The sequence below is a fragment of the Corvus kubaryi genome, unplaced genomic scaffold (genome assembly GCF_017639235.1).
Source record: "Corvus kubaryi isolate FWS band 111438036 unplaced genomic scaffold, C.kubaryi_AGA036_p1.0 138, whole genome shotgun sequence".
Taxonomy (NCBI): Eukaryota; Metazoa; Chordata; class Aves; order Passeriformes; family Corvidae; genus Corvus; species Corvus kubaryi.
In genome coordinates, this window is record NW_024580672.1 from 18526929 (window position 1) to 18543847 (window position 16919).

At 41.9% G+C, this 16919-nt stretch overlaps 2 protein-coding genes across 3 annotated transcripts in view; one reads left to right on the forward strand and one right to left on the reverse strand.

Moving 5' to 3' along the window:
* Positions 1–223: 223 nt before the first annotated feature.
* Positions 224–14652, reverse strand: LOC121660249 (minichromosome maintenance complex binding protein). Its single transcript, XM_042019461.1, has 16 exons — positions 14491–14652; positions 13807–13892; positions 12044–12184; positions 11697–11738; positions 11133–11234; positions 10525–10654; positions 9768–9919; positions 8944–9044; positions 6990–7159; positions 6043–6166; positions 4790–4907; positions 3994–4159; positions 2079–2212; positions 1354–1518; positions 868–956; positions 224–601 (listed from the first exon to the last, which is right to left on the reverse strand). The coding sequence occupies exons 1-16, from the start codon at positions 14546–14548 to the stop codon at positions 475–477; spliced, it is 1905 nt and encodes a 634-aa protein (XP_041875395.1). The 5' UTR covers positions 14549–14652; the 3' UTR covers positions 224–474.
* An 86-nt stretch (positions 14653–14738) lies between these two features.
* LOC121660248 (SEC23 interacting protein) overlaps positions 14739–16919 on the forward strand; it is a 34744-nt gene continuing 32563 nt past the window's right edge. For both annotated transcript variants that reach the window (XM_042019460.1, XM_042019459.1), the window contains exon 1: positions 14739–14927. In XM_042019460.1, coding sequence (XP_041875394.1) covers positions 14786–14927 — 142 coding nt within the window. In that variant the 5' untranslated portion in view covers positions 14739–14785. The remainder of the gene's footprint in view (positions 14928–16919) is intronic.

Sequence of the window (16919 nt, forward strand, 5' to 3'; positions counted from 1 at the left end):
CTGCTCTGAGTGTGATGTGCCTCAGCTCACAGAACAGCACAGAGAATGAAGTCAGCACCTCCTCCAGCTGCAGCTGCTGGCCAGCTGAGAACTCTGATCCTCACAATTCAGCCATGCAGGAATTAGAGCACAAATGTATTCCAGAGCAGAGCCTACCACTGCTGTGTATGAAGGACTCTGGCTTAAATTATCTTCTTATTAAAGGAAATAAGTTTACACAACCTCATTATTAAAGTTTAATATCAAACAATTTGCTCAATGTTACCAATTTTCAATTACAAAACAGGGTCCAAAAAAATTCCATAAAATATGTTTAGGTGGCTGAACAGAGTTAAGTGTGTTCAGACTGCAAGGGTAAATATCCATAACTTTTTGGTATAAATTATCTACAAAAACTGGTATAAACAATATTCCAATCTTAGTATGGTTTCCACCTAGGATTAGAGAAATTTTCAGGGTGACATCTAGCAGGTGTTAAAGCTCATTGCCATTGACACATTTCTGCTGCTGCAGCCTGGCCTTCCGCAGAGCCTCGAGTTGCTTTGCTCTCAGCCACCTCTCCCTCGACAGCGTCGTCTGCCCCGCACTGAGCGACAGGAACCTGGGGGAGCACAAAGAGCCAGTCAGGAGCAGCTCCTGCAGCTGCTGATAAACCAGTACAGCTCAAACCCAGCTGGCTTTCAGGATCCCAGGAATTAGAAAGCATGGGATGAAAGTAGGGAGGGAATACTTTGCCTAAGAGGAACAGAATTGCCTGTGCCTGTATCTGGCTAGTCTGGCACAACTCAATTCAGCTGCAGACCAAGCCCTGGCTCAATTTGCAGCTTGCAGGGAAGCCTGGAGTGGTGACAAGGGCACCACACCCACCTGGCCACGAGCAGCATTTTGTGCAGGTCATCGGCCGTGACGCTCTCGGGGTCATTCTTGCGCATTTCCACAAAGTCTTCTTCTACTGCCTGGAACAACACAGCGTGGAATTACGGAGAAGAACAGATCTCCACTCCAAGATGGGCTTTTGAGGAGCTGCAACTACCTTTAGACTACAGGAGAACATTTCAATTCATTGCTGTCCAGAAGTGAGCCTGAGCAAAACCAGCTTACCTTCTCGTCTTTGAGAAGGACTAAGCTTGCAACCTGAGTGTTAGAAATCAGGCTACATGCACTGTTCCTTATCTGTAATAAATTCAGTATATACTTTACAAATCATTGAAAGAACATTCCCATGTGAAAATGCTTCTGTTTGGTTTTATAAAACTTAACGGAGAATCACTGACAGGGAAAGTACAGTAACTGTCTACTAAGGTGCTTTCTATCCAAATACACAGTTGAAAACTTATTAGTGAAGTGCCATACCTTGGTCACCTCATCAGATATACTGTAGTCCAGGAGCCTCAATAAACTCAGGTAAATTCGGAATTTGTTCAGCACAGAGGGCAGCACTGCAGTGAGGAGGCTGCTCATGTACTCTTCCATGTTTGGGGGAATAATCTGTGGTTGTAAGTGGACTTGGCAATCTGACTGAAAGAGAAAATTACATTTCATCTTTTTCCACATCCCACAGTTTTCTGTTCCAAGACTAATCTACTCTCAGAACCAGCAGAAGTCACTATTTCCCCGAATGAAGATAAGACAATTCTTTAAACATTCCACGGCTCCCATTTTGAACAGCTCCTGATTCAAGCAGGAGAGCAAAGGCTCAGCAGACAAAGCTGGAATGTCAGAGAGCAGACCTTTGCAAGCTCAGGCTACTGCAGGGGCAATGCCACATCTGTGGGCAGCACCTCAGAACCTGCCATGCCAGAGGGAGGCTTTGAGAATGGCACTTCTCTGCAGCTTTAGCCATCCCCGGGACCTTCACCACCTCACCATCCCTGTTCAGAAAGGAGGAGGGAAGCTCCAGCTCCATGTTTTCCCATGAAGAGGTTTTCTGGCCTGGCTGCAGCCATGAGGGAGAAGGCAGCAGCTCCTGCCAGTGTCACACCCTCCCTGGTCACAAGACACGTTTCCTGTCCCCACTTGTCCCTGGCAGGGCCTGCTCTGAGCAGCAGCTGCAGTTCCCCAGGAAGCCCTGCCCATACCGGCAGGAGGGAGCGGCCCTCGGAAGTGATCAGAACATTAATGTTGCATGGGAATTCCATCCGGTGGTAATTGAAGTCATAATCCACCTTCTGCCAAGTGATCAGGTTACCCAGTGCTGTCACATTATGGACACCTGCAAGAGCAAGAACAAATTCCCTGACCACTGCACCTAAACAAAAGTCAGCCCTGATTTTTGTCTCCCATCTGTCTTTAAGCAGCCAGAAGGATTCTTGCAAACATCCTGTTCCTTCTTGTGTTTGAGGTGTCTTCCAGATAGAGACAACCACTTCTTAATGTGAATCAAAAATAAGAATTCTTGATTTCAGGCCTAAACTTTGTCTGGCTTAGTACATGTGTTTATAGCTCATGTTTTCATTGGCCCTACAAAGCCAGCTATCTATTTACAGAGGAAAAACTAAAACAGAAATCTCTCCTCAAAAGTAGAAAAAACCCCTATCAATTTAATTTTGCCAAATTTTTTTATACTACTCACTTGCCTTACCTGGAATTAAGTTATTTAAAATATAACATGCTAAAATTGACAAATTAACTGGTTGACCCTTGGAATTTTCTCTTTGAAATACCAACATGTACCTGACAAATTCAATTTCTCTTCAGCAGTTACTGCATCAAATGACAAAACTAGTTATGGTTTTGCCTTTAAATAATTAGTAATAATTCAGTGTATTGTAAATAAAGGCAAAGTTAGCAAAATAAAGGCAAATTTGATACTAGGGGTTGACTTCTGGGACATTTTTCCATTTGAAATTTCTAAGCTGTTAATTCCAAGAGTTCCAAACCAATTACTACATCTGAAGACACTCTTCTCTAGGATTAAATTTTGTTCCCAATGTTGCTATAAGAAATTAAAAATTTTTACTTCTTTGCTCTAAATTCAGTAGAGAACAATATCAAACCAGCAAAAATGAAATAAAATTACCAAGCCTTTTTATCTGCAACTTTTAATACCTAAAGTATTATTTTCCACTAAATGCTGAGGTTTTTTAGACATTACAGACAAACATTTTAGAAAACCTATAAAGCAGCATAGCAAGAGTTCTCTCTAAATGGGAATTTATCATATTTTGAATTTTTTTTTTGAAACAGTGCAAAGCTTGTTACTAGTTTTACTATTTTCTTTAGTATAATTCTGTAGCTTTACTAAAGCTGAATAATAAAAAAATTACTGAAAACGGAATAATTTCAATTAGCAGCTTTTAAGAGCAGTAATTAAAAAAACTAAAGCAGCTTTCTCAAGACAGCATTTTTATTTTAAAATAAAGTTACTTGCAGTTATTTCCTGTTGTTCTTTCACAGAATCTCCTGAGTTGGAAGGGACCCACCAGGACCATTGGTGTCCACCTCCTGGCCTTGCACAGGACAGCCCCAGGAGTCACCACAGACACCTGTACTGTGCATGCTCCAGTTTTTAATATGCAACTCACCTCTTTTATGTGAGTTATAATTATATTAATTTCTAAAGCCCCGCTGAAAGCATGCTACACAGTGCTACACCAGCTTGTAAGAGAGAATCCCCACTCTTTTAAACACGGTAATAGCAACCTTCTCCAGTTTTTAGCTGTGTTCTCAGGGTGCTTTCCAGATATACAGTAGAAGTATAGAGCATATTGCATCAGCATATGCTTTGCCCACTTCATGCACTATCACAGGAAACTGAAAGGCCACTCTAATGAATCAGAGTTATTTTAGTAATAAAGAATTCTCCAATTTATCTTAAGTTGGCTGAGAAGGCTGCAGGAAGCTGCATTAAAGCAATGAAATAGGATGTAGAAACCACAAACAGTTTTGCAATAGACCCTTATCATCAGGACAGATCACAATTATCACAATTATCTTAAAACACATCAGCTTTTAACCTCCCAAATGAGATTTTAAACAGCAAAACCTGTGTACCTGCTGTGTCCAGCTGTCCTTGCTCGAGCTGGGTCTCATCTATGACCAGGGAGGTGTTGCTGGCCAGCTGCAGCAGCCCACTGACCAGGCGATTGGCCGTGTAGTCCTTGTGAGGGATGAAGCGCGAGTGGTTCATGCTCTCGATGCTCATCCGGAGGTGGTAGGACTGCAACGAGACAACAAACCATCAGCACCTCTCCTGTCCTCCAGCTTCCCTAGGGAATGCTGCTTCCTTCAGCTAGAGCTGGGCTGGGAACCTGCACAGTAAAACAAAATTTGTCAGCTCAACTCTTTATCCCAAATATCCAAATGCCGTACGCTTAAAAATTTCCCAAAGGAAAACATTGCTGTTAAGAACTCCTACCACCTCTCTTGCACATCTAGGATGAGCTCAATAACAAATTATTTATTGCAGCAGTACTGTTAGTGTGACCCCAAAATGAATTACCATGAATTTTCTGCAGAGCACTACGCACAAATTTGGGAATAAACCATAATGATAGCATAATTAAATGACCCAAATGTCTAAACACATCAATCCAAAAGACAAAATAAAGCAGGCAGCAGCTGTCTGTCAGTTCAATACCTCTGAGGAGAGGATTTCATTCCATATTCATCCTAGATGATGAGGTACAGAGACTACAACACACAGGCCAACCACATCTCTGTCGTTGTCTGCTCTCTAAATGGGTAGCAGGACAGCATTTAATCAACCTGCCCTGACCTAAAGCACTGTTTGCCTGGCTGAATCAATGAGAACACGTCCCCCCAGAGCCCTGCCCAGGGCAATGCTTACTGCTGGCACCAGCTGCTGGATGAGGCGGTACAGGTGCTCTGTGAAGGCGCTGTTCCGGGGACACCCGCTCAGGTTGACAGTGAATTTTCCCAGAGGAAGCACATCCCGTCTGGCATAACTGCACCAAAAATGACACAGGTTAGGCAAACAGCTGGCTAACACTGAATACAGGTGTCATTCAGCTTGAGCATTGTGTGGTGTCTCTGACAGCCAGCAGGATTTCACAACTAACACACCAAAATCAGCCAACTCCTCTTCCTTCCTTCTGCAGTGCCCAAGGAGCTGAGCCAGGCTGAACCTGCTCCTCAAGGCTTTGCAGCACCACACAAAAGCACTAATTTACAGCACTTGGGATCCTGCAGTGGCCTTTCAGACATTCTGCTCTCCTTGTACTATGCTGTTACTCAGTGAACACACTTCATTCTTTTCCTTACTCGTGTCCAATCTCAATTTCCCTGCTTACCACACTTGTCCATCTCCTTTACCTGCCCTCAGCTTTCCTCTCCCTCTTCTCACTGTGTATCTTCTCCCCATTCTTGACAACTCTCAACCTTTCTGTGATACCAGCTAAGAAAGAAAATACATTCTAGTCTAAGTGTTGGAACATTCACATTCCCACTAAAAAGAATGAAAACAGAACTCATTTTGATTTTGAAGACTAAAATGACTAACACTAAATTTGGGACTGACAACTACACTGAAGTTTCACACCTGAGATTTTAATGAGTCAAACGATGCTGCTCTTTCACCCAGAGACAGTTTAAATCAACATAAGAGTCAATTTCTATCCCTAAACAGGTCACTTGAACTTACCCTTAAACATGTTTACATATAATTAAAAAAATTCCCAGAATGTACCTTTCAGTACCTAAGCAATAATTGCTGCAGTCAGGAAATTATGTCTTTGGGAAGTCAGTGGCATGTCCAACTCATTAGAAGAAGCCAGAGGCAGGAAGATGTTTTCATACCTCTGTTTAAAAGTGTCTTGGAGATTTTGTCAGCTCTCAAAGCGGTACTGAAAAGATACACTGCCATAAAGCTGGTCTTTTATCAAATTTTACTGTTATTTCAGACAGTGAAATCTGCCTGTGTGTATTGTGAGAGGGCAACTCCAGCTGGAGAAAGTACTACTGAACCAAGTATTATTTAAGCTATTTCTGCCATTTATTTGCAGACTGGTAAAGAACCCTGTAGAAGGAGATTTCTTTTAAATGATAAATACATAACTTCTTAGCACACATCTAAATACTTACACTGTAGAGATGAGATGCAATATCAGGTATTCAGCAGCCAAACTGTCTCCCAGGAGGGCATGGGTGAGGAACCCCAGCAACTCTGCTCTCACTGGTGACAGCTCAGACATGAAATTAGAAACAACTGGCAAAAGAGCAGAAGACAAATGTCAGAAAATGTTCTGTTTCTCACCCTCTTCCCTCTATAAAAATCTGACTTTCAATCACAGTTTGATGAAAAAAAATGTTTATTCCAAAGGAGTCTAGGAAAAATAAACAAACATTCAGTTTTTCCAGCTGGCTTTGGATAACCTGAATCACTCAACATTTCCTTGAAAATGCTTTTTTCAAAAAATTAGATATTGTATAATGCATTTGCAGCAGGCTATAAAGTTTAGAGCCAAATTTCTAAAATCCATAGCTGATCCATTTTATATTAAAGGCAGAAAAAACCTCCTACATATAGCTCAGAACAAGCAATACAAGGCACTCAAGGAAAAAAGTTATAAATATCAGAGGTCTGCAAGCAATAATTCAATGAAAAGAATGAGTCAAACAAGGAATAGCACAATTGCTTAAAAGCAGAATTGCCTTACTTTGTGCACAGTATTATGAGTCTGTATATTATCAGTATGTTTCTTACTTCCAGTATCACACTAAATTGGAAATCTAATTTTCCAGCAATTCACAACTCCATTTGAAAACAAATCAAATCTTACAGCTGAACAGCTTGGTAAAATCCACGGGCATGGTGAATGCAAAACCAAGTTCCAGATAAATCACATTTATTTCAGCCAAATAAAAAAGCAAACATCACATAAACACAAACACTTGCATCCTGTGCAGCATTGCATGGTTCTTCCATTTAACAAGATTTAAATTTGAACCCTGCTGTTGAGGCATTTGCCTGTGAGCAAAGCAGTATTTGTTCAGATGTCATGGAAAGTGCCCAGAGTTCAGACACTCACAGGTTTTACTCTCCTCTTCGTTAAGGCAGGCAGGCAGCAAGGGGTTAATGTGTTGCAACTTCTGTGCCAAAATCACATGGATCCTGGGCACTAACGAGGCTGGAGGGCTGTGCACCCTCTGCTCCTCTGCCGTGTCCATGCACTCCATAGGATCAAGGGTTGAGCTGTCCCTAGGGAGAGGGCACAGCACAGCTGGACTTAGAAACATTCCACAGGAATTTCTCTCCCTCTAACCCAGAGCAGCTGGAACCAGGCCAAGAAGAGATGAACAAACAACATCCACTCCCAGCTCCTGGTGACTCCTCCCACATTCAAACTACCTTCTTTAGGATCTTTATAAACACCATAAATACTGAATCACAATTATATAATGACATATCAACACCAAAGCAGGCTTGACCCAAAATATCTGGATTCTATTATTTTCAGAAAATAATTAAGTCATACTTTGCTGAAGAAAAAAACCCAACAAAAAACCATAAAACCAAACTCTCAAAACCAAACCACATTTATTATTTGCTGCACCATTTAATAGGCTGTAGCTTCAAGTAAAATGTTACACACTGTTCTGTCCAGCCTGTACTGAATGAAGTCTAAAAAGCAGCTTTTAAAGAAATAAGGTCATGATTTATTCCATTTGTCTCTGTATGCACATATCCCACCAGATTCTGGAGCCTGACAAGATCTTCTAGACAGTCACATCACTGCTCTATAACCGGCTGAGTAAAAATCTATAAATAAATAAACCCTAATGTACGTCTGCTGGAACCTGGAGGTATTACCTCTTAATTTAAGAGTTCAGATACACAAGCTTTGCATGCCCTGAAGATGTCTTACAAAATTTCTTCCAGGTGGTTTTCGTTTTTCATTTTCAGAAAGTAAAATCCCTAAAGCAACTCTATCAGATGATAGTAAAGTTTAGCACCTATTTCATCTTCTTGTACTGGTTGTAAAAGCTGTCAGGCTTTATAGCTTCAAATCCAGTTCAGCAGTTCACCCACACACTATCCACTATTTCCATTAAAAGAGATTTCTTTTGTTTGCATTCAAAATGTTGCTAAATGCCACCATTTTGTCTTCTTGTTACAGAATGACACAGGAAAAAACCCACAAGCACCTGTGACAGAGCAACTGAGCTGCCAGTCTGGGATTAGCTGTCACACAGATGATAACAAAAAGCAGCTGACCAGGCTGAGTTAATTTTTAAGAAGTTGGCACTCTAAAGGATTCATATTGCACTCTGGATACTGTATGTGCCAGACAGATAAACAAACTCACCAACAGAAATGATTCAGAGTGCAGTGGCTCAAGATAACAGCAGTATTTATGTTAGATTTTGGTCAAGAGTTTTATTTTGAAAATTGATTTCTCATTTGTATTTTGTCAGGCAAGGAATTGCAGAACAGGAGGTGAAACAGGAAGTTTTTATCAGTGGTACAACATGATAAGATATCTTAATTAATGAAAAATCAACCCATTTTTTACTCATTTTGGTCTCTATCACTCTCCATGCAGACATGCAAACTTTTTTTTTAATATTATTCAGAAATGTTTACATTTCTGGTAACAACTTTCATGGACTTAGAAATTGGTTCAAAAGGACATTTTATAATTTTAAAGCTTCTTTGAAAGCTTTGTTCACTATTCACTCATTCCCTGAAAGTTTAGTAGGCATGAAAGAGTACAAAACATTTAGCTACAGAAGCATTTTCTGCTTTACAGACTGTACAACAACCTAAAAAAAGATGCACTGGGTATCCAAGGATATGGATGAACCAGAGCACGTTGGACTTCAGTTTACAGGATGCTGGATATAACACTTTGCTCATCAAGCTATTTTTAAGCAACAAAATTCACTTCTTAAGCATAATTACCATGTATTTACACATTTCCTTGTCTGCATTAAGGGCAGCCTGCTCATTGCATAAAAACCTGCATTTCAGGGCAGCCTTACCTCTCTTCACTGCTCACTATGCTCAGCACTGGGTCCACAGACAGAACACCAAAGACCTCCAGCACATCATTGACTTTGAAGCTCTCCCAGCTCTCATAGACCTGCCCCCAACAGAAAAAATGCAGAGGCAGATGGGCTAGATGCAGGACAGCAGAAAAACACAAAGGAAACTCAGGAGACTCAGCTGTGGACTGAGAACAGCCTGAGTGAAGAGGTCTTCCCCAGCCCTCAGTGTCAGCAAGCTTACACTGGAAAAGGGAGTTTCTATGATTCCACACTTTTTCTATTGGCATTCTTTGCCACACAAGTGTGAACAACTGTATTCTACTCTGATTCATCAAGATTTGCTGAATAAGAGAGAACAGCACAGCAACAGCAGAGGAATTTTGTGTTAAAGTTTTATAGTAATATAGCACAGTAGTAAATCAAGGACTACTTCAAATTCAATATACAAACATATAGTTTATTGGTTTTTCATAGCCATTTGTCAATTAGAAGAGATATCCTAAAAGCAAAATCCTAAAAGCAGGGCTCAATACCAGCTACATCCTCAAGCATCTAATACTGCAATCTTTTTTTTAAACTAAGTATGGTGAGAAGAAGGTGCAAGCTCTAATAAATGCTGCTGGAGGATTTCAGCAACTCAAATGCAGCACTCAAGAAGAAAAACACTGAGTTAGTGAAGAGAAAGAATGTTATTATCTCTAGAAACAAAGTTCTGGACCCGGGAGACAATTTCTGTGCCTACAAATCTCTTCAGCAAGGCTGATTCTGTCGGCCTAGCTGAGAGCACAGCCCTGCTCATCACCTCTCCTTTCTCTTACCTTTACAAGACACGCTGGTCCCTTCTCTCCTGGCAAGGGAAAATTTAGGTCAAGTGGAGGGGAGCAGTTGGGAGAAATGACATGATGACCTGCAGAAGCTTCTGTTTCTAATCTCTTTGGCTCCACACACCCATGGATATCACTTCCACTGCCTGAAAAATACACCATTTGCAGGCTTTTTAAACAGAAATGCAGAACTGAACAACACAGAGTTAAACTAATTTAATAAGGCATCTGACACAAAAATATTTAATCATGCAATATACTCGACAGAACATATTCTTAATATGAGAAGTCCCACAAATGCATATTTTATGTAATCAAGTGTGAGAGAGAGTACTGGCAAAGATCTATGTGTCTTGGAAACCCAAACATGGCCAGAAATCTGATTTTCAAAACGCAGTGTTTAAACCAGGGGAATGATTTTTTTTCTGGAGTCCATAGGACTGCAAAGGTGATATTTTTTTGCACTTCATGTTTAAAAAACCAGTTCTTAAAGGTGAGAATATGCATAAAACACAGTTTATATTAAAAATCTCTGTAGATTGTCAGCAAGTCATACAACACACATGTAACACTGCGGGCTCTCCCAGACTCCTTCAAATCAAATCACCGACATCAGCAAAGCCCCCAAATTACAAAGGCTGCAACAACACTGAAAATTCAAACAGCTGCAAATACTTCAATTTTTAGCAATGAATTTTTGACAAATTCTGGAATGATATCATAACAACTATTCATCAATAGCAACTATTACCCATATGTTGCTCCTTCTGTTTGGAGGGATGCAGATCCATGTCCTCATCCTCCTCATAGCTCCTCTTGTGGCGACTGGGTGTGTAGGAGGTTGAAGGGCTCACTCGGGCTTGGCTGGCACTGATGTATGCGTGGAATTGCAGGTTAAGGAAGCACAGACTGAGCAGGGAAACCTCAACCACACTAAGGTTGTTTTTTTTTGTTTGTTTTTTACAAAATCCTAATCTTAACATGCTCAGCTACAGCTGTTTTATAGGAGACTCTCACTGTGTAACAGAGTCCTACTGTAGAAGATGCCAGTGGCTCCACTGAAGTTTCCTTTTTCTAAGCATTTGCAAATGGAAATTAACAGAAATTTTCAAGACTCTCCCAAGCAAAAATGTCTAGTAAATCAACACAAAGGCTCCTAAATTCATTTGCATCCTCTTAGTGCATATTACATACCATCACTTTTCCTTTTTTCTCTTTCTACACCTACCACCTCTCCTGATTCTCTAAGAAAAAAAAACAAAAAAGGAAACTGCAAATAAACTTATCTCCTTATATCTAATTAATTAGTTGGTGACCTCTGATTGTATAACAAAGCACCAGCTCAGTCAAAAAAGATATTTCTTTCACCCATGCTGATTCACCAGGCACTGGAACACAGTAGAAAGTCTGTCTCTCCGAGGTGACTGTTTGTGAGGAGTTCAGATCAATTTCCTGCTGAGGCTGGAATCCAAAGAGAAATTTTGTTAAAAACCTGATTACACTTTGTTTTCTTTTTTTAAACTAATCCCACAGATTCAGTTACACAGGCAGAAGTTACAATTAACATACAAGACTACATAATTCAGGAAAAAGTGACGATATAACGCTTTGATTCAAATTGCACTGCACTACCAAAAGTAATTGTTTTCCATAGCACACAGTTTCAAGGTCATGGGCACTCCCCCCTCCACTCAACCAAAACAAATTTTAAATACAACACAAACAGCTGGAAGCCTGCTGAAATTAGAATGCCACTGAGCAGTTATGAATACTCTGCTTTCCAAACCGAAGATTAATTCTGCATTTAGAGCAGTATCTTCAGGAATCCATTGGCAAGTACCAAAGAAGCTCTGTCACATTTGGAAAACTGCAACACTCCATCTAATATTTTATCTCAAAGTTCACATAGTTTATGTAACTTACCCCACATTCTGCCACATCTCTGTATTTACCAAAATGCAAAACCTGTCAAGAAGGAAAAGGCAATGCAATCACTCTGTTTCTGACAGCATCCTGAACATGAATCACACCAAAATCACTGCAGCCCAAAGTCCCTCACAGACATACTGCCAAAGCTTTCATCATTTTAGCATTTTCTATTCCTCAACAGAAATGTTACATGTGATGTTTTACTGACGCCATTGGAGCTGAACAGTCACTATCAGTGTCCAGACTCCATAGGTTTAACTCACAAACTAGAGAAATACAAGGACCAGAATGAGTAAAATGACTAACATTTGCTAAAATAGTAAATCAGTATTTCCACTTACACGTGCATTTGTGTTTGGGTCAACTGTTTCATAAACTCCCATGTAGAACTCAGGATCAAACATATCTTGAACCATGCAGCGAAATTTCACTAAGCTGTTGGGTTTTAGGTAATGTACAGGAACATCATTCAGTGATGGAACCTGTGAATAAAGAGATTGTTTTATACAACTGGTGCATATTGAGCAGTGCTCTGAAGTAAGCCAAAACCAGCACAAAAACTTAATCTCTGATCATCCAGTAGATCCTCCTCCTCAAACCCCTGTATACATAGCACACTTACTATTTCCTGCGTGCATCTCCCATCCTAATCTAAGCAGTAACAAAGTGTATCTATCCCAAACACTTTCTGCAATGGCTGTTGCAGATAATAGTTACAATTATCAGGCACTTAACAGTTCTCAAATTCTTCCAGTCCCAAAGCCACCAGTCCCAATACTGGACTATGAAAGAAGTGGTTATAGGTCACTGGAACTGTATGAAAACTGTACAACATTTGAAACCAACTTTTAAACTTGGAATTATTGCAGCTGCATGATTAAACAGAGTTTATTACTTATCTTATTTCTACTTAACCGCACTTCCACCATGTGCTGTGTACCAGCAGTACTAGAACAATTTGCATGCACAATTTCTTATAACAAAAGGTCCTGGAAAACCTGTATGTTAATTTCCAAGTCACAATGGGGAAGTCTTTTTCACACAGTTTTACGTGACAATGGGAAAATAGAAAGAAAAAAAATCAATGCCTAAGCATGTGGTATAACTTCAAAGAATGGGACTTGCAATACGAATAGAGTTTTCTAAATTTGAAGATAAAATCTTTGTTGAAAAAGCCCACCTCCAACATCAAAATGTAGCAAAAATCCTAAGCGGCCCTATAGGAAGTTGCATTTTAACAAAAGTATATCGCCCCATGGTTTTTTTGAGTAAGAAAATGTGATTTCAATTCCTTCTAATGTTGTAAATTTTAGTCAATTTTGCCATTTATCCTTTGATTTAAGCTACGATTTAAATACTAAGTACAGAATACTTTCACTGACAGAGAAAGAAAACAAATATTTTTCACCTGTTTTTAGTCACAAGTAGAACAGATTTGATATGGATGTTTCTAATCCCCTTCGCTGTGTTCCATGATGTCATTTCTGCTACAGCCTTTTAGAAAAGTACCAACTTTTGAACTCAAATGTGCACATTTTATTTTTAAAACCTAAAGCACAGCTTCTCTGCTAAATGGCACAAACCATGCCTGACCTGGCCCAACACAGCACAGTTTTAGAAGGAAAAGCATTTTTTCCTTAAAACCTGAAGGCCCAGGCAGCTATTTATTCAACCCACACAAGAGCTTGAAGCATCATGATAAAAGCTCCTGAGAGAAGAGGTTTATAACCAGCAACTAAGAAGCTCGTGGCACACACTGAGGACTCGCACTTCCCCAAAAATGACAATATTTGTCATCTCCTGCCATCTACTGACTGTGCTGCAGAGTGGCAGCACCCAGCAGCGATGGCCTGGGGGACGGAGGGTGCTGAAGGCCAGGGGATGGACGGACGGACTATTCCAGCTGGGATTTCACATCCGGGCTGTGCACCCAGGCTAAAGCAGCCGAGGTGTAAATTCCACGTCCTAAAGCCTGGGCCTGAAATTCGGCTGCACACTTACCACGGAAAGGCAGAACTTACCAAAAGCAAGCCACCGCAATAAAATGTAAAAAACAATGACGCTTAAGAAAAAGTGTAACTCGAGAAGAATAAAACACTCTTACCCAGTTAGTAGCATTATTTTCTTTTAATTTCTCCCTGAAGTATTCGGTTACCTTCTTCTCCCAATCAGAGTTTGGAACATTTTGGGCTACAAAACCAACATATTTATGTGCCTATTAGCACCACATAAGAGACTCTTATCCAGCATTCTCCCAGAATATCAAAAACCCCCAACTTTCACTTGTATCTTAGGGAAGTAAGTGCACCTTAGACTAACTTATTCCCCTTGCAATACATTGACTTCCCCTTTCAAACCCTTTCAGGCCAACCAAGAAGCACAGAGCCATTCTTGGAAGCGAGGGAAAGCTCCACAACAGCCCAGCAGGAAAGCGCAGGAGTCGAGGCGCTGCTTTCCACGCTGTGTCGGCTGCGGAAATTTCTATTTCAGCACTCCTTAAGTTTAAATCAAGCCCAGCACGGAAACAGCCGCGGCTGATGGCACTGGTAACATCAGCACCGACCGGCAGCGCGGCAAAGAGCACGCGTTGCTGCCAGAACCCAGAAATACACGAGATACAAGAAACATACACTATATACAATATATATAAGATACGCGACAGAAATATAAGCTATAGAGCCGGCCTCGCCGCTCTCCCGCCACCACCCCGCGAGGGAAAGCGCCGTCCAGTTCCGGGCGCCGTCGGGGCGCTCCCGCTGCCGCCGAGGGGACGCGGGCCGCGCCTCACCGAAGATGCCCTGCACGATGCTGAGGGGGCTGTTGAGCCAGTCTCCCACGCACGGCATGGCGGGGTCGCGCCTCGCCGCGGGGCTGCCGGCACCCTGCGGCCGCCGACTCCCGCTCGCCAGCCCAGCGCGGGGACCGCCACCGCTTCCTCCTCCTCCTCTTCGCCCTCCTCCTCCTCTTCCTGTGGGAATGGCGGGCGGACCCGCCTCCTGCCCCTCACGGCTGCGCGCGGCCGCCGCCGCCATCTTGAGTGAGGGCGGAAGGGGCCGGGGCAGGGACGTGGCCGGGGCGCGGCCATGGCGGCGGCGAAGCCCGGGGGAGGCACCGGCACCAACCTGCTGTTTTCGTCCTCCGCCACCGAGTTCAGCTTCAACGTGCCCTTCATCCCCGTCAGCCAAGCGCCGGCCGCGCCGCCCGGCCCCGCGCTCCTGCCCGCCGGTACGGAGAGGGGGAGACAGGGAGATAGGGAGGGAGGGTGCGCAGCTGGGAGCGCAGGGGCTGTGCGGGGTCCCGCCGGGTCCCTCCATCGCCACCCCCGCCGGGAAGGGGCGGGGGGCCGGGGGACCCCCAGAGCCGAGCCGGGGCTGCCAGGGGTGGCTGCGGGCCTGAGGGGGCCCGGTACGTGTGGGCTCGACCCGGCTCTGAGGCTCTCCGGGTGTCCCTGGTGGTGCCTCAGGAGAGACACTGATCGGGATTACATATTCCGCTTTCTGGCACTTAATTTCTTCTGCTTTCCCCTACTTAATGCTTGTGTTTGTGGTTTTTAGCGCTGTGTCTAAGGACGGGCGCTGATCATCGCGTTTCCAGCTCACCGACGCGTCAGTGCTTCCATTCAGTGTGTACTTGCTGTTTTCGCGTTTTTTAAGCTTCTCTCTCATGTTATTTTCTGTTTTACCGGTTTGAAAATAGCACGTTAAGCAGCCACCTTAAATATCCTTTGCTAATTTAATCCTGGTTCTAATATCCTTTCCTCGTAAAGCATTGATGGTACTCCTGACACATGCGTGTGGAACTTAAAATCTGATGCTTAGGCAGTTTCAGATAAAGGAATGGATTTTTCTAGGAAGTCAGAGATTAAAGCTTTAAACACTAGAAATGCATCTAGAAATCAGATATGTCAAATTTTACTGCATTGTATATGTTGGGATTGGACAGATGACCTTTAAAGGTCCCTTTTAACCCAAAATATTCTGTGCTAAGTCTTCAAGACTTCATTTCAACACTGTTGTGTCTTAGCTAAAATAAGTATTATATAGCTGGAAATCAGTGCAGTAGCTCTCTGTAGATTTAATAAAATGTTTGCTAAATATGGCTTTGGAATAGTTTTTTAGATCAACTACTTTTTTTGGGTAGGAGGGATAAAAGCATCAGAATATTATTCCTACTTACTTGAGGTATCTAGGTAGTTGATACATTTACTAATTCCATTGTGTAATTCTTATAGTTTTTCTTCGATGCAATTATACATTAATTTTTCATTAAGAAAATGAAGTAATTTTTAAGTGCTGATCTGGCTAGTAGCTTTGCACAAATGACTGTTCTGGCAATTTCCTGAACATTTTTAGGCCAGCCAGGGATAAAATCGGATGGAATTTGATTAATGTAGTGAATCTTATACTCTCCATGTGACTTAAAATTTGATCGAGTGAGGATTCATGGTTCTGCTGCTGGAGTGAATTTCAGTGTCAGAGATTGTGCCACATTCCATGTCAGTCTAAGTAAGGCCCATGTCCTATTAAATGTTCTGTTTCCATGGTCAAGTGTTCTCACCATCTGTCCAGCCAGGTGTTGTTGGGATCTTGCTGAGTACAATAGGTTGTATTTGGAATCCTAGTATGAAACAGGAAAGAACAAGCTCTTGAGTTTGAATTTCAAATTGTGTAAAATGTAATAAGAAACAATCCTGGGATTTGTCATCTGACAGCCAACATTAGGGAGCTGTGTGCAGTCATTCATTTGTTTGTCTCTAAGAGTAAGTATTTAGTGGTTTGAGCTCTGCAGTTGGACAATAAGAGACATTCTCCGGCTCAGGTGTGGGTGCTGTAACTAATATATTTACTGTAGGAAGGGAGGAGTGTTCCCAGTGAGGATGTGGACTGATGTCACTTGTGGTTGTCTGGTGACAATCTGTGAATGACAAGGTTCTGCCTTGTTAGAGAGGGATGTCCAGGAGGTTGACGCAGTCACAGTTGAAGAAAGACTGTTTTGTGCATGGGAAGAACACATGTCAAAGCTGTACACTCATTTTTGTACATTTGTATAACATGCTTGTCTTTCCAATATAGTTTTTTGCAAAATTAGAAAAAGGATAAAAAGATAAAAGATGCAAGATAAAAAGTAATGTTTTGTGTTGGAAAACTGGATGTGCTGGAAAAATGTGTATGTATAGTTTTGGGGTTTTTTGACAGAACTTTTGTCAAGCCTGTTTTT